The sequence below is a fragment of the Eufriesea mexicana genome, unplaced genomic scaffold (genome assembly GCF_001483705.2).
Source record: "Eufriesea mexicana isolate 0111107269 unplaced genomic scaffold, ASM148370v2 scaffold3185, whole genome shotgun sequence".
Taxonomy (NCBI): domain Eukaryota; kingdom Metazoa; phylum Arthropoda; class Insecta; order Hymenoptera; family Apidae; genus Eufriesea; species Eufriesea mexicana.
Genome location: NW_016911209.1, coordinates 53,606 through 80,424, shown reverse-complemented (window position 1 = coordinate 80,424; position 26,819 = coordinate 53,606). Strand labels below are relative to the sequence as shown.

The following is a 26,819-nucleotide window of genomic DNA, read 5'->3' as shown; positions in this document are numbered from 1 at the left end:
TATGGACAGTTAAATAGAATCCGTGCCACTTCGAAGATGAATGACTCGTGACAGCGGACAGAGTATTCGTTAGGCTAACGCGAAAATATTCTTCACTATTTCACGCGAGAGAGGTAGATGAGGTAGATGAGAGAAGATAACGGGGATCTACGGCGATATTTTTTCATAATTAAATATCTTAATCCGACTTTTCGCTCCAGAGGTTCTAACAGGCCCTGTGACATGTCCGAAGATAAACGGAGAGGGTTACTTTCGCGTTGAATATTTCATGGAAATTTCCCGGGTACATCACCAACGCTGGAGTGTCAGTGGGAATAATTTTTTCCTCCTATTACGAATTTACGCAGAAAAGAGTAATGACGTTGATGACGATAGCTGTATCGATCTTATAGCCCCGCTTCTTGGGGATAACTCGTGGGAATAAGGAGCTCGCGGTTTCTAGTCCAACGTTCGGGTTATGCGATGTACCCTGCATTCTGGGTGAGTGTACCTCAATGCAGAAGCGAAATCATACAGGAAAGGAATGTAGGTTACTCACGTTTCGGAAATTAAATCTCCTCCTCTGTGATCTTTTACTGCAAAGGCTTTTCTGATAGTCGATAAACTCAAATTCTATCCGGAGATCCTTTCAGCGTGCTTCGATCTTCTTTTCAGCGAGGGAACACGCTGTCCAAAAGATCGGTTTTACTTATTGCAACGACTTATTAGATTAAAACCCTCGTTCTTTTCTCTTTGAGTATTTTTCGAATATATTTCATCCGGTACCATTCAACATGTCTACACATGTCACCTGCTAAATATTGCAAATGTAACCGTGGAAATCCCTTCGCGAACCGCGAAATACACAGCGCTTGCTGCCTATTAGTTCAATTACATACCGCACGGATAATTCTAAAATTACGTTCGATACGATATCCAATTACAAACTAACCGCGTACGTATCAAAACCGTATTTGTGTCAATAAGAAAATACGGCGAGAAATTCGATGATTCGGGAAATTATCGGCAGAGAGGTTGAAAGCCCGCGCGGTGCAATTACGGTTGAAGCATCGGTGGGAAAAAAGCTAGCCTAACACAGAACCGATCCGGCAGGGAGGAAACGAAACCTTTGCACTGGGTCCGAGGTAAAAAGACACGAAGAACGTTAGCTTTCCTAAAGCACATCGTTTCCCTCTATCCATCGAAGGAAAGACGGAGAGAAAAAAGGAACGCTCGACGCGAGTGCACCAAAAAATGAGCTATTCGCCCGCGATAAGAAAGGCCGCGATAAAAGACTCGAACGAAACTAATTCAGAATTTCTTGCGACCGAGCAAAAGACTTTTACGACGTCCTCGTCCGCGTATCCCGGCGGAAACTCTAAGAGCCAGCCGAAAGAACGAAAAAGGGACCCCCTTCCGTCCCCGCGCGCGCGCCATTCTTTTTCCTCTTTACTCATTCGCGAAACTGTTCACCAAGTTAATCTCCGCTGATGAAACTTCCCGACTGGAAGTTCGTGCAAACCAAAATTGCAGCCAAAAGTCGAACGATCCTCCACTATTCCTATTGTTCGCCCCCGTTCGACGTCATTGCCCCTAAAAGCGATTACCCTACGAGAGGATTCTCCAGACGACCGGCAGGGAATGTGAAAAAGTTCGCGATTATTTCATTATGGACAGGATAAAACGTTCTAATTTGCACGTGCCAGTTTCTGCCGAGACCTCGGATTCTTGTATTATGGACAGTTAAATAGAATCCGTGCCACTTCGAAGATGAATGACTCGTGACAGCGGACAGAGTATTCGTTAGGCTAACGCGAAAATATTCTTCACTATTTCACGCGAGAGAGGTAGATGAGGTAGATGAGAGAAGATAACGGGGATCTACGGCGATATTTTTTCATAATTAAATATCTTAATCCGACTTTTCGCTCCAGAGGTTCTAACAGGCCCTGTGACATGTCCGAAGATAAACGGAGAGGGTTACTTTCGCGTTGAATATTTCATGGAAATTTCCCGGGTACATCACCAACGCTGGAGTGTCAGTGGGAATAATTTTTTCCTCCTATTACGAATTTACGCAGAAAAGAGTAATGACGTTGATGACGATAGCTGTATCGATCTTATAGCCCCGCTTCTTGGGGATAACTCGTGGGAATAAGGAGCTCGCGGTTTCTAGTCCAACGTTCGGGTTATGCGATGTACCCTGCATTCTGGGTGAGTGTACCTCAATGCAGAAGCGAAATCATACAGGAAAGGAATGTAGGTTACTCACGTTTCGGAAATTAAATCTCCTCCTCTGTGATCTTTTACTGCAAAGGCTTTTCTGATAGTCGATAAACTCAAATTCTATCCGGAGATCCTTTCAGCGTGCTTCGATCTTCTTTTCAGCGAGGGAACACGCTGTCCAAAAGATCGGTTTTACTTATTGCAACGACTTATTAGATTAAAACCCTCGTTCTTTTCTCTTTGAGTATTTTTCGAATATATTTCATCCGGTACCATTGGGTACCATCTTCCTTGACTAATATTTCTATGCACTGTAGCGACCAACGTTCTCACTCTCGCCGATTGATGAATTGCTAGTTTATTGGGTACCATCTTCCTTGACTAATATTTCTATGCACTGTAGCGACCAACGTTCTCACTCTCGAGGAAGGAGGTTCGAGGACTTGCGAGAAAGTCCTCGAAGAATCCTCGATCTCCCTTAAGTAGAAGTTCCTAAGCCACCTAAGTAGCCCCGTCTAAGGCAGCGTCTGCTAGAAGACAGACATTCGTGACAACGCGTCAAGAATGAACACAAAATTATCTAAAATAAACCGGAAATATTCGAAGCGTAGAAACACAAAGAAATATTGGTTAAAAGCAACTTGTATATAATTGTTAAGAATCATTGTAAGCAATCATGTACCAATAAACAAATCAAACTCAACATGAAATCCTCCTTAGTACGATGGCTAGTATCCCCAACAGGGAGAGGATAAATTCTCGTTTTATTTCCCCTCTTATCTCTCGCACTTAATCATTTTCGCTTTGTTTTCCATAATTTTCAGATTACTCATACTTACTGATAATGTATAATATAATCTTGAAATAAATGAAAATATATACCCCATCTACCTCCTCCTCCCTCATCCTTCTCTCTTCCTATTTATTTATTTATTTATTTATTTATCTAGTCCACCCACTGCACCTTACCAACTTAAAAGCAAAAACTCTATATAGGCAAACAGGTATGCTAATATAAGATAGCTCTTAAGTTTATATTATCCTATAGCGATAAGGTAGATTAAGTTTGATTTCAGATCGCGAGTGCTTCATGCTGGAGCCATCTATCTCATAGCCTAAGTTTTCATCTGTAACCCTTTTGTAAGTTTTGGTTCTTTTATATGTGTACTATCGTATCTAGTTTCTAGCGCATTAAACGTATGTTAAATTGGAATGTGATTGGTCTGCTGGAGGTTCCTTCTACCTGCTACCCTATCAATAGCAACGTCGACCACGGGGATATCTACCAATAGGTCAGTACTATAGGAACACTAGACTACATCAGTAGGAACCGCAAGAGTCTAGACCGAAGACAACACAGCCCTCAAAATAAAGTAAATAAAGTGGGGGGATCCCAACAACACCTTTCTGAAACGGTTCGTGCACGTTTCATTGACAGTTGGTTAAATGTGGCGAAATTTGCGAATCTTCTGACAAGTAAATACATCCCGAATGTGTACGATTCATTGTTTCACTGGGTAATTAATAAAAACAACGTTTCGATAATTCAAAGCGAACCATCCCCGAAGTTGTCATCCGCAGCTGCTCAGCGGGGCATCATAACAACCTGAACGAAAAATTAATCATCGGTATACCGACGATTTACGACGTGCCAAGCTGAAAATTTCATTTCAGCCCGTTCAAACTTCCCGATAAATTGCTACCGCGAATTTTTTAATTCCTCCGAATTAACTCGTCTCCGCCGGAAACAACCACCCCGTGCGTTATATAATGAACCGAGCATAATTTCATTAATGAATTCATCCCCGTTCTCGCATTTATCCCCGTCTTTTCAACCAGCTGCCGTTTATGCCCCCTGGGGGAAATTCCGGCGAACTGTCACCTTGTAATCGGAATCGCGAACGCGGTGATGCCTATAGAGACCCCCTTAAATCATTCCGTCCCTCCGACGACTGTTTCCTGCAACCCCCCGACGAGTTCGTTTCGAATTGGAGCTGTAAAACGGAGGCAAATTAGGAAAGGGTTCGAAGGGTGAGAATTGAGTTTCGTAAAACTTCGTCTCTTGGTTCCTTGGAGTCCTCGCGGAATTAAAATATTCTGATGGACTAAAATTGGAGAATGGAAAGTATTTCGATTGTCAGATGGAAAGAACTCCGATATCACTCTAATTGAGGAATTTTGGGGAATTATTCCGATTATTTTATTGAAAGGATTCTGGAGTTATTCTAGTTACTCTGTTTAACACTAGAACTACTGGTCTGGGAACTTTCCTTTTTACGATTACTCAAAACAAATACCTACTTTTAAAAAAATTATTGTCCACTCATATTGAAATAGAACTGTGATTAATATATTTACTAATTTTCTGATGGACTAAAATTGGAGAATGAAAAATATTTCGATTGTCAGATGGAAAGAACTCCGATGTTATTCTAATTGAGGAGTTTTGGGGAATTATTCTGATTATTCTATTGGAAGAATTTTTTAGTTACTCTGTTTAACACTAGGACTACTGGTCTGGGAACTTTCCTTTTTGCAATTACTGAAGGTATATACCTGTTTTTTAAAAATTTATTGTGATAAAACTGTGATTGATATATTTGCTCATCTTTATACTACCACTAAAATTACTATTATCTATAATCGTTATCTATAATGTTTAAGTACCTATTAATGATCGGTAGTTCTAGTGTTAAAGAGTTTTGAAATTATGCCGATTGCTCTGCTGGAAATATTTCAAAATTATTCCGAGCACCGTGTTCGAAAGGATATTGGGATTATTCTGATTACTGTATTGAAATAATTATTATTAATCGAATTATTATTTAAGTAGTATCGCGTTTGAAAGGATATTGGGATTATTCCGATTACTATATTGAAGTAATTATTACTAATCGAATTATTATTTATCCGATGAAGTTCTTTTTCCACGTGGAAAAGGTATAGAAAAATCATGATTTTCCAAATTTTCTTCCATTATTGAAAACCGAAGGAAAGTCTCAGTGGAAGAGCAAGCTATATCGAGATACCTAATAGCAATATCGTATTTCATTGGTAAAATTCGATAGTTCCATGGTTCCATAGATTAATCTCTGAAATGGCTTGACGGAGACTAAGGAAGACGCAAAGCTACAAGTTTTGCATGACAAATAGTTGAATTTAGGACCCAAGTTTCATATTGACATCTCAATACACAAATGGGTCTAATAAGATGTTATGTGTTGACAATGGTATTCGACTAATTCCACTTAGATAGTTGCGATGATAAGTATAGTTTCTAATTCATACTCGACACAAGCAAACAGTAACAACTGAACCGAGTTCTATTCAGTTTTCACCCTTAATCACGATTTTTACCTAAAATTTTTGACGCGATTAATTTGCATTTATACTTCGGCCTATTTTCGAGTGGAAAATCAAAAAGAGGAAACGCTTTGAAATGCTCGAAAAAATACAATTTTCGTAAGTGGAATAAAATTCTGTATATGACATAGAGTGAACGAAAGTTGACAATGAAAGATCATCAAGTATACGTCTTCTCATCTGCATATCAATTCCCTCTCATAACTCGATCGCACGGTCTAATGAGTTTAAGTGTTGCAAAGACCAACGAAGTCGGAAATGGGATCTTGTTAGAGCATTTACTTCGCTGAAGACTCTAATTACGAAGTAACAGTAAGAACGATACAGATGCAAATTTCTAGACGTATCTGGAGAAAGTACAAAATGTAGCTGCAGGCCCAAGAGTCGCTTACAAATGCAACAGTTTATCAGTGGAATAGGACTCTTGTTAATATCGTTGTTATCATTCCATTACAATCTTAAAATGAAATATTGCAAATTCTAAAAACAATGAAAATCATAACTGACTGTTCATCAAATTCATTTTTCTGGAACCGTAACCACGTTACTTTATCAAATTATGCAATTATTTATCTGTTCAATGCAAACACGATTAAATATAAAATTTATTAAATTTTAATTTTATAAATACGAAATAAAATATCTCCTATCGAAACAAAGTACTATACAGTGTGTTTATTTTATCTGGAATGCATATAAAAAAGGACCAATCATAATGATACTTTGATCCTGTAAATCTCCAAAAATCCAGTGAAATTTTTAAATAGGAACTACATCATATTTGCAGATACACTTGACATCCAATAATTCTATGATAATTATCCAAAATAGTTTTCTCCATCAGACATGTCTTTCGAGATTGCACGTTTGCAGATGAAATGGACACACTGTATATTCCTCGACACGGATCCTTCCATCGGACTTCCATCTGAATTTGTAGAACAGAGTCTACAACTGCAGGATATTTTATCAATTTACTGGAACAATTGGAAAATGATTGACAAGTTTGCCCGAAATTAACCGAAACGTATCCAAGCAACCACGATGCTATTAATTCGAACAGTTTTCCGACGGTTGATGATCCAGAATCTCGACCCAATATTGCAGCGGAGAAGCCGCCAGCCTACCGAGTGGATCCATGTGCAAGCTAATTCGATTACGTACTCGGATCGTCTAGAACGGTATTATGGGGCACGACTAGGACCAGGCGGCAGAATCTCGTTAGAACGCTCATCTCCCCATGGGGAATTGTTATCGTACTACCCATCGGTTGGCTGTACTGAAATTTCGCGCCGCGAAATGAACGACAAACGCAATTATGCCGGTCAACGAAGGATATCGTCGTCACGAATTCAAGGATGTCTCGTTGTTTCGAATACGGTGCATCAGCAAGTGTATATAAAGACACCTAACTCGAGATTCGTCTATTCTTCGTCTAAACGACGAACTGACCTGATTATTCCTGACGGTATAATATAGCAATTAAAGCGTTCACCTGTCAGTAGAACGTAGAATAATTGTACATAGAGAAAATAGAGAGATTGAAATAATTTTTGAAATTTCTACATTGACGTCCAAATTATAAATTTAGAAAATATTTGCTACGTTGAAAATATTCAAAAATTTGTGACGTCAATTTCCTAGACTAATTTACACCTAAATTTGAAAACAATAGATCACTCACCAGTGACTTCAAAAATCTACTCTGAAAATTTGACTAATTTATAATTTACAAATCTAATCTATTACAATTTATATACTGTATAAACCTATTCCAAAGAGCTACTTATTCCTTCCATAAAATAGGAAAATACCATCAGAATCAGAGTAATCTCGAGACGACCAAAGTACAACTTATTATAAATTTAACCCTCCGCACTCGTTAATCTTTTCCTTACAAAAGGACAATAATTCGAAGATTTTCCGCTATAATAAAGTCGACGATATTTTTAAATCGGTAAACAAGAAATCGGATAGAAATTAACACTTGGAATTATTTTATTTCGACATTCCACTCATCGTTGCGTTATTTTAAACTTCGATCTTCGAAATTTGATTAAACGGTGACTTAGGTTCACCTCTCGAGTGCAAAGGGTTAACACCAGGGATCGCATTCGAATTAGAAGATTGAAGGAATCGGTAATCGGTCTCGCGAAGCGGAGGAACGCTGACGGAATGGCAGAAATGGCGGGATGACCGAAGTACAATGTATTACGGGGCCCGAGTGGATGTTCGCAGTGAAAAGTGTCCGCCGCGGGGCTTAGCCGGCAAATCCAACTTCCTGTTAAATCACCCGTACGGATTAAACCACTTACCGATACAAGTTCCATCGGGGGTGGCCTCGTAGCCCGGCAGGCACGTGATCGACAAGCTGTCCAGTATCGGTTGATCCTTCAACTCCATTGGCTCAGCGCACCGATAAGATCCTGCGGTGTTGATGCAGCCGTACCGGCACATTTCCGTCTGCAAATCTGGCTGGGCACACTCGTCCACATCTGGAAAGTAAACGAAACATACATGAAGTCTTCGCTCCTGGATCAATAATTTCATTCCTCTCTCGATGAAAGATAATTTAATATTTGTTAAGATCATCGATATTGAAGATTCCAAATATTATAGGTGTTCTTCTGACAGAAGTGTATTAACTCGAAAGGAGTGTAGTTAGATAAGGGATCTCCAAACTTATAGTGATCAAATTATCCCTTTTCTTGGAAGAACGTGATCGCCTATATTGAAGAAAGGAATGAAATACCTTTGTGTCTTCTTTCTTTGATTAGTGATTCAATTTTTGGTAGAAAATTTTTGTATTTTTTAAAAAAAAACTCGACTTACACCTAGCTCACACCTAACTGCTCTAAGTTACTCTAATTGATACCAAAATCTCTGATTGATTTTTATGACAATTTATTAATTTTTGGTGACAATATCGTGCAAATGAAAATTCTGCATCGGTGAACTCTATTTCTCAATGACGGACCATTAATAATTAAATATAGAAGTGCTTGAAGAAGAGCTTTGAGACCGAGGCGTAAAAAGGATCATCGTAAAATGTTTCCCAAGAATGTCTGCGGAGTTAGCCCGAATTAAACGAAGAAAATAGAGAATATGTGGGTGGAAGGATAAATGTTATGGGTCAGTTCCTAATTAGCTTCCAGAGAATACCGTGGAAGCTGAAACGGGAAAAGTTTAGTATGTTACTTTGCACGAATAATAAACGTAAAAGTATTCATATATTTAAATGCGTAAGTTCTAACAGCATCATATTTCATTTGTTAAATTTTAATGCTAATTCTCCTTTATGCGGATCATTTCGCGGCAAGTGCTGCGATGGAATTTCGTTTAACCTAGCACAGCTGGGAAGAAAACATTTTGGTTATTTGGTTCGATTCTGCGACAGAAGTTCATCGATTTCTCCTTTGATTACCCATAAATCCTTGTTTACCAAACCACAGGTTATACCAGAGTAACCGAATTCGAGCACCCGTTTACCTTCTCTTTCAGTGACCGATGTAAGCAAAACAGTAATTCGGATAGAGCCGACGCCTAATAGAAAAATATTTTCGAATAAGCGAATTTTACTAGCATTGACGGTTTTTCTCGTGAATCAATGGGATAATAACCAAGGGTCTTAGTAGACTTTTGTATAAAAGATTCTATTCGAGCAAAGCTTCTTATATACGGAGCAAAGGATAATACATGTATTCAATTTTTCAAAAGGAACAAAGGCGGAATTATTGTCATTTCTAGGATAATAAAATATAAATTTTTGATCCTTTATTCGTTTCAAACAGTCCTTCCAGAATTTGCACGAAGAAAGAATTGCAATGAAAAGTCTTCACACAATAACCCTCCCCTGCTAGAAATTAATAATATCCTTTTCTAATCATATTAATTATTATATTTAATTACGAGCCTGAAAAACGTGACTTTCGACAGATTTTACAAATTTTTATCTCCGAATGTAATTATAATATTAAATACAGAAAATGATCGACGTTATATTCGTTTGAAAAAATTTTCCCAGGAATAAAAGAAGCTTCTTGAAAGCGAGCTATTAACAGGAAGAACTCATTAATGACTCGTGCATCTTTAGAAACGATGTATCCTTTGTGCATAAGCAAAAAAGGAGATTGGAAACATAAAAGGAGAGGAATGTCTCTGTCCACGAGTCTGTTGCACACGCGTATTACACACATTCTCGATTTCTCTGACGAGACTAATTAAGAGGTCTCCTGCTTGCGGAACGTTGTTCTCAATTTGTTGAACATATAGAACAACGAACCCTTGCATATATACATATTCGCAGAGAAATTACGCGAAACGAACTCCGCGCTTTATCAAATCGAAACGTTATATGATTTATACTTATACCGATGCAAATATACGTATATTTAACACTGCCGAAATTTCATTCGAAATCTACGGTATAATATATTACGATAAATGTAAATCTACACCACTGTATTACTACGTTAGCATAGTGCAACATCAGCGATTAAAAATTCACGTATGCAAATACGTGTGCGTTTAACACTCGAAATTTCATTTAAAATCCCTGGCGACTCGAATATGCAGGATAACAGCGCGAAACGGCATTGTAAATCTATACTATCTAATTTGCCTGGAGAAATTTTAACCAACTATACAGATCGTTCGCAGCATCCATGGACCGTTTAAAATACCCACGGAAAAATTTCCGATTCAAACGTCCTGTGCCTCTATTGAGCGTGATTTAAGGGAAATCTCGAGGAGGGAATTTTGGTTTCGTGATCGATAATGTCACGATTAAATGCACCGCACGTACTACATTATGGAGAGTCAAACGCGATGATGGAGTCACTCGTTCTCGCTTGGGACACGCTGTAATTCAATATTTTTCAGGGTTCTTCCGCGGTGTGGGATATTGAAATTTCCTCTGTCTGGATGACTCGAAGGAAAAACAAGGGAGAGGGAGAGGAAGGCTGGTAAACGTGGAACAAATTCCATTACCTTGACAGGTCTTCCAGTCGTCCTCTAGGATGAAACCGTCAGGGCAGAGACAAAATACTCGTCCCATCGTGGAGAGACAGGTGTGGGAGCATCCGGCGTTGTTGACGCTACACGGGCCCGCGTCCTGACACGTGTGGTTGTCGGCTGACAGCACGGTGTCCTGTAGACCGTCGCAGGAACATTCATAGCCGCCTATGGTGTTCCGACACGTATCCTGACAAGGTCCGTGTCCGTTGTTCAATAGGCATTCGTTGATGTCTGCGTAACGAAATCGTACGAATAATTTTACGTTCCTCTGGCTCGAGTTCAAATTCGACTGACACGTGAATATCTGGCACGTTCTCGTTTCTCGATCGAGTAATGCAATGGGTATCTGGGATAATGGAAAATGGCGTAACGAGTAATTTCTAGCCTCCAATTTTTACATTTCTTCTTATTCTTCGCATCGACGATGAATATTCGTCATACCTAATTATCACAATTTCCACAAAAATCCTCCATCTCTGCAAGTCCACCATTCACCCCAAATAAAACTTCTCTTACAGCCATCACATTCAGAGTGTCGTATCATCGAAACCACCCTAAACAACTTGCAACAAATAATACCCAAATTTAAATTCAGGAAACCCCAAATTTTCCTTTTTAAAATTCCCAATACTTTCCATCTGTACAGAAAATCTTGAATTCTCGAAAAACCCTGTACCTATTTAAGTCATTTTACGTAATACCAAATATCTCGTAACTCGTTGTGCATAGTGTCAAATATCACAATTACCTATTTGCATTTACGTATTTGCGCGTGACTAAAATTGTATTTAACAGGTTTTATCAATGAGTAAAATTCGAAGAAATATAAAAATTTTTTAATAGATTTGTTCAATTGTTTGGTCATTTAGCTGTCTCTCCTGCTAAGTGCTTTCCATCTGCTGGGAAATTGTGATACAACTTGTACTGAGATATCACTTACACCATTTTCCACCCGATATCGGAGGTTACGTAAACTCGTGAAATATAAATTTGAAAGATATATTCGAATTGCACGATTCAAAATAATTTGTTCCATGGAAAAATAATAAAGCAATAAATAAAGCGAAAAATAAAATGGGAAAGGAAGAAATTGCTAACATTTTTAGATAAATATAAATAGAGGTGATCGAAATTTCGGTAATAATCGACATCGATTTTTGCGATGGCGTTTACACTTGTTGCTTTCTCACTGAGCGTGAGAGAGAACGAAATATTCGAAGAATGTATATCCGATGCAGATAACTCACCCTTGCACGTGAACCTGTCTTCCTCTAGTTTCATCCCCTTTGGACACTCACAACGAAAGGATCCCGCGGTGTTCACGCATTTATGTTCGCAACCTCCCTTGTTATCCTTGCATTCGTTCACATCTGAATTTTAACGAGTACGTGTAATTTCTGAAATTTTGCCAACTCCACGCGACGTTTCTGATCTCGATTTATCTCGCGTGGGTGATCCGTCATAAGGATAATAACGATTCAACGCGTGTATCGTGTTCCTTGAATATTCTCTTACGAGAAACGAGCATTAATTACACGGTAATTAAATTAATTTCAATTCGAATCTGAATTTTTTTAAAAATATAAAATCAATAACGTCTCTCGTAGAAATTAAAAACGCGACGTTTAATGAATTTTTACCTCATTACAATTTTTAGATTTAATTTCGAAATGGACGACTCTTCGTTTATTTTTCGTTTATTCCCGTGGCGAAAAATTTTAACCGAATATCTACGAAAATGCAATGCAAACTGCGCGATACGATACGAAGGACACTTGAAAGGATAACGCGAAATTCTGAAATGGGAAAACATTAACGAAGAGATATGTAAATAGAATGAATCTCGCTCATGGAAACTTAGTTATTTGAAAGTTTCATTCGACTCGTATTTCTTGTTCCACCAATTTATTCCGGTCAGCCATTCTTTCACGTTCTTTTTCATATCCTCCCTGGAATAGAGTGGAACTTTGTTTCACCGTAGTCGGTTAAGCCAGACTTTTAACTAATTCGGATTACCTGTCTTCGCGATTCGCCTGGATTAACGATATTTTACCGTACGCCAGGACCTAATTTTTCCAACAGCCGTTAATTCGAAATTTCTCTTGATTTAAACTACTTTCTCATTCAACTCGAATCGACTAACTTCTTATACGATTCGTGTTTTATTCAATTCCCGTCCTGGACTTCTTTAACCCCCCGTTTGCGCTCAATTGTCGCCAGGAATCCCTTTAAAATCATTTCTATCCGAAGAAATTTAGATTAATTACTAAAATTAAAACTTTCTTTGTAAATCTATATCGAAATCAAAAATTTCTATGGAATAAAATTTCTAGGATAAGCTGTTGCTAAGTAACCCTCTAAAATGAGATTTGGAAAATTGAAAAGAATTATTTTTCAGAAGCTTGTACCGAAATTAAGATCTATTCGGTGATAAACGCAAGAGACGCGATTTTTATTAGATATTTGTTAAATGTTTCTTGAAAATTGTACCTAAACGAAGAAATTTCATGGAGTAAAATGAAGATGAACCTGTACTCGTAAACCTACACCAAAATTAAGATCTACCCCGTGATAAACTCGGGGAACATATAGAAAGAGACGAGACCAGAGCGATGTCTCGGTTTCCAGCATTTCTATCCGTTTCAGTATGCACAAACGAAGCTGGATATAAAATTTTATAACCGTCCCTCGGTTTTATGAGGAACGAGCTGATATATTTCGTCGGTGAAGAAGAAAATAGGGGGAATGGATTTCAGGAACGAAATCGTTGATGTTTTAATACGGACAGGAAGAACTTGTCTCTAGCAGAACGCGGATACTGTCGATATTTCAACGAGTATCCTGTCGATATTTCATCTCGGGAAATTTCTTTTCCACCGCCTCGACAGATCGCCTTCCGAGGGAAAATGGTATCGTTTCTTGCGTTTTAGTATTCATACCGTTAAAAACGAGAACAGAAGACAGGGGGATGAAAACCGTGGCAAGTCATGGCACGTTCGAATCGACGAACTATCACGGGTATTATCGGATCACGAAACGTTACAATTTTACGATAATTTCACGATTACTCGTCGAAAATATTTTACGTTCCTCGAGGATAACGATCTTGTAAAATCTTGCCTTGAAATGGTTACGATATTCCTACGATCGATAAACTAAAAATCAGTAATAAAATATACGATCACTTGGATTAAATGAAATAAATCGGAAATTAATTAAAAATAAATTAACAATAAATTGAAAACAATTTAAGCTGGATTAAAAATGGTTTCCAATACTAAGTTACTATCTATACCGAGTTACTATTCAATACTTAAGTTCCAACGCAAGAGACTATTTTCAACACTTAATTGCCCGTGTTTATTCATCGCAACGATTAGGTCTCGTGCATTTTAACGAATATCGGATACAATAAAGAATTAACGTTCCAGAGCAATTTGTTACGTCCCACTGAGTATAAAGATTAGCCCGGTATACTCTATATTTCATGCTCACTCGTTAATATGCAACGCGAGTGATACGGTCTATGGAAAGATCAAACGCGTATAATTTCTATTAAAAATCATCATGCGATAATGTCGTAATTAAAATCGCCGGTAATCCGAAATACGATTAACGAAAATTGGACGTTTCCGATCGTCGAAATGGAATATCTATTTCGTGGCTCAAGCGCGAGGAAATTTAGTTACAGCGATGGAGGGCATGGCAGTTAAGTGTTATTACGTCGTACTCGAAGCCTCGGTAACACGAAAGTATGCAAATGAGATGTAACTTACCGATACACTTGTCACCCTCCAGCACGAAACCTTTGTAACAGGAACACACCGGTCTGCCATCGACTTCTTTGCAAACGTGATCACAGGAGGCCTCGATGCACGCACCTTCGAGATTCGCTTTGATCTTACACTTTGGTAGTTGCCCTATCCATTGGCGATTTCTGCACAGTAATCTGTTCGTTGTGCTCACCATGTAGAATCCTGGAGCGCACTCGTAGTCTGCTTCCAAGTACTCGTGGCCTGGTATCGACGATCTTGAGAAAATGGCGATTGCGGACATCAAATATTTGCCAAGATAATGGCCAAACTACCGTGGTACGTATCACACGGTAATTTGAAATGCTTTAATCGATACAACATAGGCTTACCGGTTGAATGGAGGATATATCGTAGATAGGTAGATCAGCGAGAAATAAGAGACGGGATATTGTGATCGGGCGGAGAGATGCGTGGATGAACTACTGAGTCTACGAGGAAACTGAGCACAGGAGCACGCCGACGATTTCTCCTTTGTGAACTTCCTGTCCCACGACCAATGCAACACCGGATCGGTGCCAGTCGTACCATGTTTACGCGACCACGGAAATCATGCTACTCGTCTGAGGTCGAAGCGTCCGTTGCGTTATGTTCGACGCTTTGTTATTCTCCGCAGAGCGTATAGGCTCTTACAGTATATACACACTGGCTCACGAAGGTATTCGAATGTTATACAAATTTTAAGAGAGCATTCCAACTGACAAATTCTAATTTTAATGGAAGTACAGATGTACATGGAACATAATGAAGTACACGTGGTTAAATTCTTTTTATTTGCAGATATTACTGACGTATTATTTCACGTGGGTGAAATCATTACAAAATAGGTACAATTTGATCTGTGTTTTTTTTTAATGTAATTGGATAATGATGCGAGATGAAATTTTATTGACTGAAAAATATTTAAATTTTGGTGCTCTGGCAGTGTACAATAAAAATTTCTCACTGCGAGATTCTGCTTAAGAATGACGAAAATTGTCGTAACTTTGGTCGTTGATTTTATACATAGTCATTTTCTGTCAATAAAAATATTATTGCACGTGTTACTCGCAAACTGTCATTAAAATCAGAATTTTTAAGTTAGGGAATTCTTTTGAAATATGGTATTCGAATATTTTCGTTGGCTATTGTATATATGTTCGCTCTCGTTGAATGATTTTGTGTCGAAAGTTTGATCACCATCGTAGGAAATTGAACATACATAATTTTAAAAAATATTTACCAATATTGGCAACAATAGTCTCCTAACACGTGACGCAAGGATAGGTAAAGCTTTTAATTTTATAACAAAATAATACGAATTAATTGATTAAATTATTAACCCTTTGCACTCGAGAGGCATCCTTCAGTCGCCATTTAATAAAATTTCGAAGATCGATATTAATTAATATGTCAAGTTTAAGATAATGTAACGATATGAAAGGTATCGAAATTAAATAGTTCTACGTGTTAATTAGTATACCATTTCTTATTTACTACTTAAAAAAATATTGTCATTTGTATAGCAGGAAATCTTTGAACCCCTACTCTTCTTTAATCATAAAGTCGTCGAGTGCAAAGGGTTAGTAAACTAATAAAATAAAATTATCAATTTATTTTATTAATTTATTAATCAAATAAAATAACGCGCAAATCCTTGCTCAAAATTTTATCAAAATTCGAAGATTTTTACCGTGCTATGGATGGTGTTCAAAATATACTCTCTGAAATTCCGTTATTAAAAATTAAAACGATATTTTCATTAGACAAATGATATTTCTTTCATCGCCGTCCTTTACTTCTCCTTTAATTGGTCCACATAACCCAATTTTCGTTGAATTTTTTCTGATATTTACCAGTGAGGACATTCCAGAAGTTCGCAGCCGAGAATATAAAGTACACCGGAGCTTTTGTAACAAACTTTTGTTTGCATTGGTTGGCCGTGGAAATGAATTCCCTGATTGGTTACTGCCCTAACTTCAAAAGTTTACGCAACTACTGGATATACAATATCTGATCGATACTTTCCAACATGACGGTGTAGACTCCTGTGAAAGAGTTTCTGATCCGTTATAAACTCGTAAGTCTATCAAATTCAGGAACATAATTGAAATTCAGCTTCACTGTATAATACATGACACATTGAGAATCTCTATACTCGTAACTCTCCCATTGTTATTTCGTTCCAACGAGTATGTTCTATTTAAATAATCTCCATAAATATATATTTGACGTCAACCCATAATAAAATAAGACAGTACTGTAGGATACCATTTGGAAAGAAATCGCGAATCGGCCATTGCCAATGAAAACAAATTATAAACCGATCAATATTTTCTAGAAGCAAATGGAAAGGTTATTTTGGGTAGCAAAATTAAGTTGCCTATTTTGGAAAGAAATCGCGAATCGGCCATTGCCAATGAAAACAAATTATAAACCGATCAATATTTTGTAGAAGCAAATGGAAAGGTTATTTTGGGTAGCAAAATTAAGTTGCGTGGTCCCTACGAGGAGGTGAAACGTAGGTTAAGAAAAGCATGAAAGCAGGGTCCTTGACGACCAAAACAGAGTCCTTAAAAATTAATTGTGACCGACACGAGCGTGAGTTGGTCGATGTTGGAAAGAGATTTAAATTAGAGTGCATCTTTGTGTGTTCTTTTCCTAAGTTAAATTAGTTTTATGAGTTTTGCGTTCGTGTTATTCTGTTCTTGTTGTTCTATCAGTTTTTGGTGTCTCGAAACCAATTCTCGAAACCAATTTTCGCCATCCTACAGTACTTACGTTATCTATAGTAAACGTAAATATTTATATAAAGCAATAATAAATTTGCACAAAGAAGAAAGTAAACCAAAATCAATTTCTCTCCTGGCAAAATGTTTACTCTAATAACAAAACGAAATTTAAATCCGCCTAATACTCCAACCCCCTCTAAACCGCCATCTTGTTTCTAACGCCACCCCTAATATCTCTCGAGCGTCAAACTTTCGACGTTCCCCGTTCCTTTGATTCAACATTTGCTCAAATCAAGATTTACTTGCCATTACAGCCACTTCCCTTACTTTCCACGATCTTTTTATATTTCACAACGCTGTCAGGTAATTCCAGCACGTCGAAGTATTGAAAAGTTTGGGCCCTCGATCCGAAACTTTTCTGGTTCTCCTACAATCCCGGCTACGAACTTGTCCCAGTAATTCAGTTTTCTGACGAAAAGGGGAAAATTTCAAGGGGCAATAGAGAGACACGTTCCTCCGCGCAGCGCAGAGGCATGTGCTCGATTAAGGAGCAAGCCAAAAGGAAGAAAGAAGGAGCTTTCGGAACGAAGCTTTTCGCTGCGGAGAAGGTTCATTTCAAACGGGACGAACGGTAAGAACAACAATTATGGACTTTACAATTGCGCTTTCCTTGAAAGGGAAGCAAATACCCTCGTAAAGACCTCGTTTCAAAATGCTCAAAGGGAAGGATGATCATGCGGACATGTCTGATAGGATCCACGCGTTTGCGAGTCATGTGTTCGTCCTTATTAACGAACAGCATTGGAGATAATTTAAAAAACTGAAAATCAATAATTACACGGATAATTAAATAGACAGAATTAATAAGCTACATTTATGGAACAAAACTTGATCGCAAAATCGAAACTGGTGTTTCCAGTCTGAATGACTGCAATGTTAATTTACTTCTATCGATCAAAATTAAACATGTCGGTCTAATTACCTCCGTCGTCGTATTAGTGACAATTATTAACACGCAACATCATGGCAGTTTAACATTTACGAATCATAAACCAATTGTATTTATTACCTCCCGCTGTCGGTAACCAATCGATTCATTGCAAATTACATTTACACGATAGCCCATATGCTTGAATTTAGCGAATTTCTACGATAATTGAACCAAAGCAAAGACGTTTGACCAGTGCTTATTCAAACTATCCCCTAACCAGATAAAAGTGGTTGTTGCATAAAAGCAGGATTAATTGCTCGCATTTTGCCGCTATCGTAGCACGAAAACATAATGCGGCTAGCAAGCTCACAAACGCGCGGAAGATCCATCGTCATAAGGGAAATCGCATCGACTGGATCCCCGTGCCTGAGCGGCGTTCGAGATGAGTTGAATTATTCATGCTAAAAGCCACTTACTTTACATATTTGATCAGTGCATGTCGGGCGAGGGGTGCAGGCACGAACGTCCCGTTTATGCATGATAAATCCCCTTTCGTATCATCCTCGTATGCCACGGTGCTGTTACTCGTTTCTGCGCCCTTCTTTCTGCCCAGACCGTCCAACTCTGCCCCGTCGATTATGGGTTTCCCATGAAAATGCGATCCCCCGGTTTTCCTGCGCTCCATCCCGTCCCGTCTCGGTAACATCGACAATTTCAAGCTCGACGTCATGTAAGCGTTATAATCCTTCAAGGTTCTCGCCAGGACCTCGTTCTCCATATCCAAGATCGGCAAATCCTCTTCCGTTCGCGAGTAGCCTAGCATCTTGTCAGCATCGTACCTGGAATTCCCAAACTTCGACTCGTTCGTATTACCGGAACCCTCGTCTCTATGCTCGGTATTCTTATACGAAGACTTGGGCACGGAGCTACCGAGGATACGGTTCTCCAGACTGGCCGGGTCCTCCATCTGCGTCCGCGAGATCTCCTTCTCCAGCTGCTTCGAGAACTCCCTCTCGACGGTGTCCTCGTACAACTTATAACGCGTGGTGGTCTGCGTGGGCCGTCTCGTGGGTTCGGTGGTTAATTGATCCTGAAGATTGAACGGCGAGGTGGTGTCGGTGCTGTTCGAGGGGTTGCTTCTCCAGGTGGCATTCGAGGAATCGTAGCTGGAAACGTTGTCCTCCGCCACTTGGCCATCGATCTTGCCAAGTAACAGGGAGGCTGGTGCATCGTTCATTCTTCGTTTGAACTTTGACGTTCTACGAGCGTCGCTTCTCTCTCCGTTCTGCTTAGGCCTCTTCCTGCCGCGTTTTCTGTCACGATTCTTCCTCCTCCTGCGCCGTTCAGCGCGGTACCTTCTCGCCGCGGAATCCTTCGATTTCTTCGTCTGACTGCCACGTTTTCCCCTGATCTCGTTCTCGCAGACGTCCTGCGTGTTCTCGCGTTGTCGATCCACGTCCGAGTTCTTCGACTCCTTGTTTCTGCGCCGTTTCTTGCGGGATCTGTCGCTGCTGTCTCCCCTTCGACGGCCCAGCGAAGTCAACGCTGTTGAAACGAGGGATTTCTGGTACACATGGAGAATCTCGATCGGGAGCGAACAGTTGAGTCGAGAATCTTTTCTCTCCCGTAACGTTTGCATGGCTTCCTTTGTTATTTGCTTTTCGCGATGGAGATTGACACTTTTGTGTCGAATTTTTCGAAATGTCTGGCGAGGTCTGAATTACATCCGCAATGCAACGATTGCATGCGCTCGGGATGATTATTTTTGCAACGATGCGTGCCTCTGTTGCTCATATGTCACGATGTAGGTGAGAAAATATGAAAGACACGAATCTGGGATATGATATGAAGTATTTTTCGATAACGGAGGCAACGAAGTATTTGATATTAAAATTGACGTAGGATAAATTTGGAAATCGAGAAGGACTCTAGTAAGGGAATAATAAACAGCGGCATCGGTTTCGACTTAGGCGTTTAGATTAGGCGATATCTGGAGTACGTGTGGACTAATGGGTCCAAGGACTGTACAAGGATTCTACGGATGAGATATTTATGACTGGGTCGGTGCAAGCAATGAACGAAAGTCTAGGAATGCTAGGAATGATCCACGAAGAGAGCTTTTGAGCTATGAAAAGAGAGAGTGTTAGACTTTAACCCTTTGCACTCAACGATTTTTTGGCTAAAGAAGATTTTCTGCTATAAAGCTGACAATATTTTTTGGAGCAGTGACTAAGAATTCGTATGATAATTAACACAGAATTATTTAATTTCGATACCTCGCACACCATTATAATATCTTAAATTTGACATTTTAATGCTCTTTTAATGATCTGATCTTTGAAATTTTATCAAATGGCGACTGAAGAGCGCCTCTCGAGTGCAAAGGGTTAAATAAGGGTGCAAGAGCGCAGAGAAGGCAGAAGGCAGAATGCGTATGAATAGAGAATAGTGTGTTTGAGAGTTAGAACTGAGAGAAACTTATTTATTTAATTTCGATACCTCGCACACCATTATAATATCTTAAATTTGACATTTTAATGCTCTTTGAAATTTTATCAAATGGCGACTGAAGGGCGCCTCTCGAGTGCAAAGGGTTAAATAAGGGTGCAAGAGCGCAGAGAAGGCAGAAAGCAGAATGCGTATGAATAGAGAATAGTGTGTTTGAGAGTTAGAACTGAGAGAAACTTGGTGTAACATTTTAGTTAAATAAACCTGTTTTGTTATTAAAAGGGAGTTGTTGTTTATTAGACACGTAGATCTCTGTCAGCATAGGATTAATTTAGCAAGAAATCCTACATAGAATTTAGTAGATGTCATGAATGTATAAATTGTTGCACGATGAAAATCGTCTTTCACGTATGATAACTGGGAAGGGAGCCAACGATGCGTGTGTCATGCGCTGATTAACATGTTTCTTGTCTATTTGAAATAGGCACTGACCTATGCGCCAAGGTAAACACTGTCATTTCGTATGCAATAAACAGAGGCAATTTCTGCTCACAGTCGAATGATATTTCATATCTTCGGTGACGTTTATTGATAGTGACTTATAGTTTCTCTTTAATATCGCAATACATGCAAGCATTGTGAAATTGCGTCCGCATAATGCATATCAATTCCCATCTGTGACGATTATTCGGTGATGTATGCGTTCTCGCGAATGCAATAATTTAATATAATTATTCGAGTGATACGAGTCGATATACAAGGACTTGAAATATTTATTCCGAGTAATACTGGGATTACGAATTGTAGCAAATTATTCCGAATTATTATAATGAACTATATTATTATACGAAGGAAATTCGAATTTTTGGTTCACCGATATTAAAAGCAAACTATTTAGTTAACTATTTAACGAACACTGCTTGTATAATAGAAATAATTTCAATGAAAGCTGTTTTTGATAATTATCTATAAACATACCTAGTTTACTACGTTACATAATTTGCATGTCTTAGAACAAATTGCTACTCTAGCTACACAGATTGCAACCAAACCGTACATCTTTTTAATTAAAAAGAAAATACCAAGAATTCCAACAAGTAAAGAACAAACAGGGCTGCATCAAGTTTTACTGGATACCGTCTCATATTGACATTTCCGGAAATCACATAGCTGACTCTTGAGACAAGTAACATAAATACAAACCCTAAGGTACAAATTCTGATTCCCTTCACGGAATTTCGCGAAAACTTGATGCAGATTATGAATAATAACACGTAATTTGCATAATCTCTGATTTCGCTTCGATTTCAAAGTTATGAATTATTCTAGCACATTCTCGTACCTCGAAATATCGATATCTAAGTGGTCAATGTCTTAATACCAAAATTACCAACATGACAGGTGACACACGTGATACCTAAATACGCTGTAAATTATTAGCATTATTAATATACTTATTTCCATCATTAAATTTAATTAGACCATTATAATAAATTACCGAAAATTTGTTAAAAGTTCTCTTACACTTGCAGTAAAAACTGCGAAATCTCAATAGTCCCGGTATTACATGGAATCAGTGCACTATGTATAACAAATCGTCCCCAACCTGTTCGCTCTTTGGAAGCGAGTAAAAGCTACGCTTATCCCGCGAAAGCTACACGATTATACCTGTGAATCTTTCGGTGCGATTTGAAGTGCAAACATTTTTACTCACTGGCATTCAAGCCCGGCCGAAGCGATGAGTTGGAAGCACCTTCCGGTGGAACGAGAACCTTGTCCCTATTTCCGTCAGCCCGGGGCACTGTTTCCGCTTCCGTCTCCGGCACCTCTGCCGCGTTCCGAGACGAGAGAGAGCTGCCGTCCTCATCGAGCGCCTTTTTACCCTCGAGAGACGCATCCCAGCTAATGGACAACACAGCCAACCATTTCTTTTTTCTCTCCTCTCCCTCGCGACAAAATAAAAAGGCTATAGACCAGCCAGGGCACGCGTAACATCGCGTGCCCCTTCAAGATTTTAACCTCTTTAATATTTCCACCCTCCAGGACAACTTTCGTCGAGCTCTCAAAAGACGAACCCCTGCTGTTGCCTAGATCTAGTCAGCACGATATTCTTAATAAACCGTGATCCAATTAGAAATTCCGCGCAATTCTTCCGAGCAAATCGCCATTTCAACGCGAATTAAAGCAATGTCTTGGCTCGCGTTCCTGCCTGGGTAATATGTACCGTGGAATGCTCGAGAACGAACGGATTAATTTTTCTTAAAATTCTTCTCCATACTCCTCGTAACTCACCAAGAATAGAGTTTACTAATATCGCGGTAATTTTGTGAGTAATTCAATTCCAGCTTTCTCGGAAGACACTGTGGAATTTCTCAAATTGGATAGCAACGAATCAAATTTCGTTTCAACTAATAATTCTTAATGAAAGTATCTCCCAGTTTCGATATTTTCCACGAAGAATCACCGCTGACCGTGCCACGGTTACCGAGACACCCGATATACTGATCAGTATGTGTCACGAGTAACCCAGCCATTGACTTTCATGGTCCATCACAGAGGGTTAACAACCCCTCGTACCACGCATTACACACGAGAATCAATCCATAAACGAATCTAACCTATCAATGATACAAAAACCCTAGTCATCGTTACGTTTATTAGATCCTTCAGTCGCGTGCATAATTTCGCTCAAAGCGAGTTCTCAAAGAGCGTCAAGCCGTACCGACTATCGTAATAACTGCACGGTCGTTGCTCGTTAATAATAAATGAAAATACCGCGAAAAGTTTGGATTCCCTTACATTCAGGAGCCTATCTGCTAACAACCCCAGCACACCCTATTAGCCTGGGACCTTTCGACCTGGGTAATTATAAGTCGTGGCAGCGCGTAATTGAGACGGCCGTTCAACAATGTGGGTACCAGGTTTCCACGACTGCGGTTCGACTGTGTTACGTATCAATTAGAAAGTTCGAGTGTATAATACCACCGTAATACGACCGTCCCTTATTTCGTGCACCACCGTAATTATCGGTTCCACGGAGTCCGGGCCCGTTTGATCCCGACATCCACTGCAACTTGCCACGAACCACGATTTCGCGGCCATTCGATCGGCAAGTTTATTGAATTCGCCGGGGGGACTTGTTTCCCGGGGAAACAAGAAACGCGAGTCACGTTCTTTTACTTTATTTGCTTCCTCTTTCTCCTTTCCTCGTCCAAGTGACTTATTGGCAACGTTTCGAGGGTAGCTTCGCGGTTTACGGTATCAGAGAAAAGTTCATGAGAAAGAATCGAATGGAAAGGCGACCTGAGATTTAGTCACGGATGGCTTTGACTTTTGAAAACGTTCCGCGTGCTGGAAGATCAATATACAGGGTGTTTCAGTTTGGAAATAACAAATTTCCTATAGGAAAAGTATTACACGAATGTAGATCGTTTAACGCTGTATTAAAAATTTGGAAAATAAATGTGAAATGCTGTCACAAAATTCGGGAATAAATCAATAATTTATTTCTGTGAGGAACTTTGAAAAAATGTATTGAATAAAACTAATTTAATGAACTCGATTATCGAATTGATGCAAAAAATTAATGAACGTCGTACAGTAATTAATTCCATTTTCAACCACTGTTAATTGCCAATCAATAACGGTAATTAGTATCAATTTGGTTCGTTTCGATTCAAATAGCAAAACACAAGTCGCATAAAATTATAACTAAGTAATTATAACCGTGATTAACTGTTCTATATTCTATATTTTTGTTACAACTTTTTAATAAAGCGACCTGTGTCTATAATTGAAACCTTAGCGTGTGAAAACTGCAACACCCCGTATGCAAATATGACACTGCTACACATGTGGTCCATGTCTGAATTTATTGATACTGACGGCGTGATACGTCTCTGATTGATCTTAATATGCGATCGAACTACCAGGAAACAAGTGCATAATAAAATGATGTCACCGATCTCAAATAGAATAATTAACGATTTTGCGAATTGAAATAAAAATTGATCGACAACAGGATGAACTCGTTTAACCTTTGTAATATCAAGCGAGAGTACAGGTGGAGCCCAGATCCAAATATAGCTCCTTTTATTAACTGCGAACGGGGAATTTGCGCTTCAATACGGCGAATTAGCTTTATGCTTCTGTCTAATTGATTTACATGTGCGTTTAGTAACAATTGGAACAAAAGGAGCTTTTGAAACGCAGCGCCATCTAGTAATTAATGTCAGATGACCCCGGCGTTCTGAGAGTTAATGCTTCTCTGGCTTTAGAAGACGAATAGCCTACTGCTATCCTGCCTTCGAGAGGTTTGATGATCAGGATCTACACGTACAATCTTGAGACTGTGTAGGAGGATAAATTGCCTGGATTTGTAGATGTTCTTAAATGACAAACGACACGTCGCTATACAACTAAAAGCTAGCCATAGTAATCAAAATAATCAAATAAAAACCCTGTCTTTCCATAGGAAATTCCGTTGAAATTCTCAATTTTTCAGCAATAATTAAGGACGAATTTATTTGTCCAAGTACAAATAGAAAAATGAAAATATCTCTGTGAAATTCGACGATTAAGACGAAACTGTGAGACAAAAAAGGAGTATCCGTAGACTCGTTATTTTAAGATTAACTGGAAAGTAGGTTCACTTGAAACAATTGACACTGCTCCACAAACATGACGGCCGACCTTGGCAATTAACCAGCCAATTCACTCATTAACTCTAGTGTCAGAGACACGCGTTACACATTCCAGAGGAAGGCAGAACAATTATGATACTTTCAAACTCTCTATCGAGCATCGAAACTAGCCGAGTCATCGCGAATTCTCGCGAAAACTTTTCCGTGACAACTGTACCCTGTATTTTCGCGACGCGGAACGCTCCTGGTCGAAATAGTAATTCGAAAGTGTGACATCGGCCTAACAGCGTCCAAACGATCGCTCGTCGATTTACAACAGCCGATTGATGTCCACTTCTATTTCCTCCGGCACAAAGCTGCTCGATAACCGGCCCGTTCGATCGGAGGTCATCAAATATGCATAAAGTACATACACATACGACTGATCCGTGTCGTCAGCCTGTAACTCGTCGCGCAGATCGCCTATTTTCCTCCCGTCATCCCTGCCGTCCAACTGTCCCCTCGGATCCGCGTTTTGGCAGCGTCCTGCAAACACAAAAATCACATCGCGTTCATCCCTCTGTCGCATATGGAACATCCTAATAGATCTGAAAATAAAAACGGAAAAAGAAAGAGAAAAATTGGGAACGAAGAGAAAATAAAGCAAACGCGGGAAAGGATAAAAGATCGATGAGAAACGATAGACAGAGAGGAGGAATGTGAGAGAAAAGAGATATGGAAATAGCGAGAAACGGAAACGAGAGCCATATGCGATGCCGCGTCCGCGCCTGGAAACAGAGGCGCGAGAGTTTCCATTTCCGGCTGGCGGGAAGTTTCACCTGGACGAGGAGGAAAGTTTTCTCAGTCCCAAGCCTTGGAACCCCTCTCTTTGGTTGTGCTGGAACTCCGACCGGAAGTCAATAGGATCCTCGCCACTTTGAAATGCCGGCAAAAGTACTTGCATACGCCCCTCGCCGTGCCACTCGGGAAGCCAGCTTTTCAGCGCGATATTGAACTTTTTATCGCGTCGAACGAGGGGCATGAAAGGTTAAAGCGAAAGCCAGCCGGGAAACAAAGCAGGCAGTGCGCGATAGTCGTTGCGCGTACGGATACTCGTAGAAATCGTTGATCGAGACGCACGTTTCAACGACTGACGATGGAATTTGCTTAGCCCCGCGCCATTTCGAAGGCTACGAGCGTAGCCTTCTGACGTGCGATGGCTTTAAACCACGTTGCAAGGAGTAATGGATGAATCGGAGGGAAACTTTTGGTACAATGAACTCTACGGAAACATCGCGAAGTTTGAGAATCTTTCTATCAACTCGGTTAATAGAATGGAAAGAGGATGTTAAAGAAAGACCATTTTTGACGTCACCTGGAAATGAAAAATTCCTTTGGGATTTTTAAGGGGATCTCCAAGGAATAAAAAATTCCTTTATCAATTTACTGAGAAATGATAGAAAAGTTGTCAAAAGTGAGTCGAAATATGTGAAAATGGGACTGATCAAATATAGGGTGTTCCAGAAACGGTAGTACAACCGAGGTGGAGGTGATTCTGCTTATAGTAAACAAATAAATTATACTTAAGGGAGTCCTGTGGGAATCCTGTTGAGTATTTTTATTTCAGGTAACAGTAAGAACCTGAATGACGGATTTTTAGGAAATCAAACAACGGCTCGTAGCACCAATAATTTTCAATTTTATTTGACAA

The 26,819-nt window shown here is 39.4% G+C and overlaps 1 protein-coding gene across 2 annotated transcripts in view; it reads right to left on the bottom strand.

The window, feature by feature from the left end:
• LOC108550842 (uncharacterized) overlaps nucleotides 1-26,819 on the bottom strand; it is a 102,686-nt gene that overhangs the window by 37,111 nt on the left and 38,756 nt on the right. The window contains exons 2-8 of one of the 2 annotated variants that reach the window (XM_017904736.1): nucleotides 25,543-25,654; nucleotides 22,201-22,388; nucleotides 18,515-19,583; nucleotides 14,361-14,614; nucleotides 11,832-11,954; nucleotides 10,558-10,815; nucleotides 7,884-8,063 (exon numbers count right to left, since the gene is read on the bottom strand). In XM_017904736.1, the coding sequence (XP_017760225.1) occupies nucleotides 7,884-8,063; nucleotides 10,558-10,815; nucleotides 11,832-11,954; nucleotides 14,361-14,614; nucleotides 18,515-19,583; nucleotides 22,201-22,388; nucleotides 25,543-25,654 (2,184 nt within the window). The remainder of the gene's footprint in view (nucleotides 1-7,883; nucleotides 8,064-10,557; nucleotides 10,816-11,831; nucleotides 11,955-14,360; nucleotides 14,615-18,514; nucleotides 19,584-22,200; nucleotides 22,389-25,542; nucleotides 25,655-26,819) is intronic. The other variant, XM_017904737.1, reaches the window with a different exon arrangement.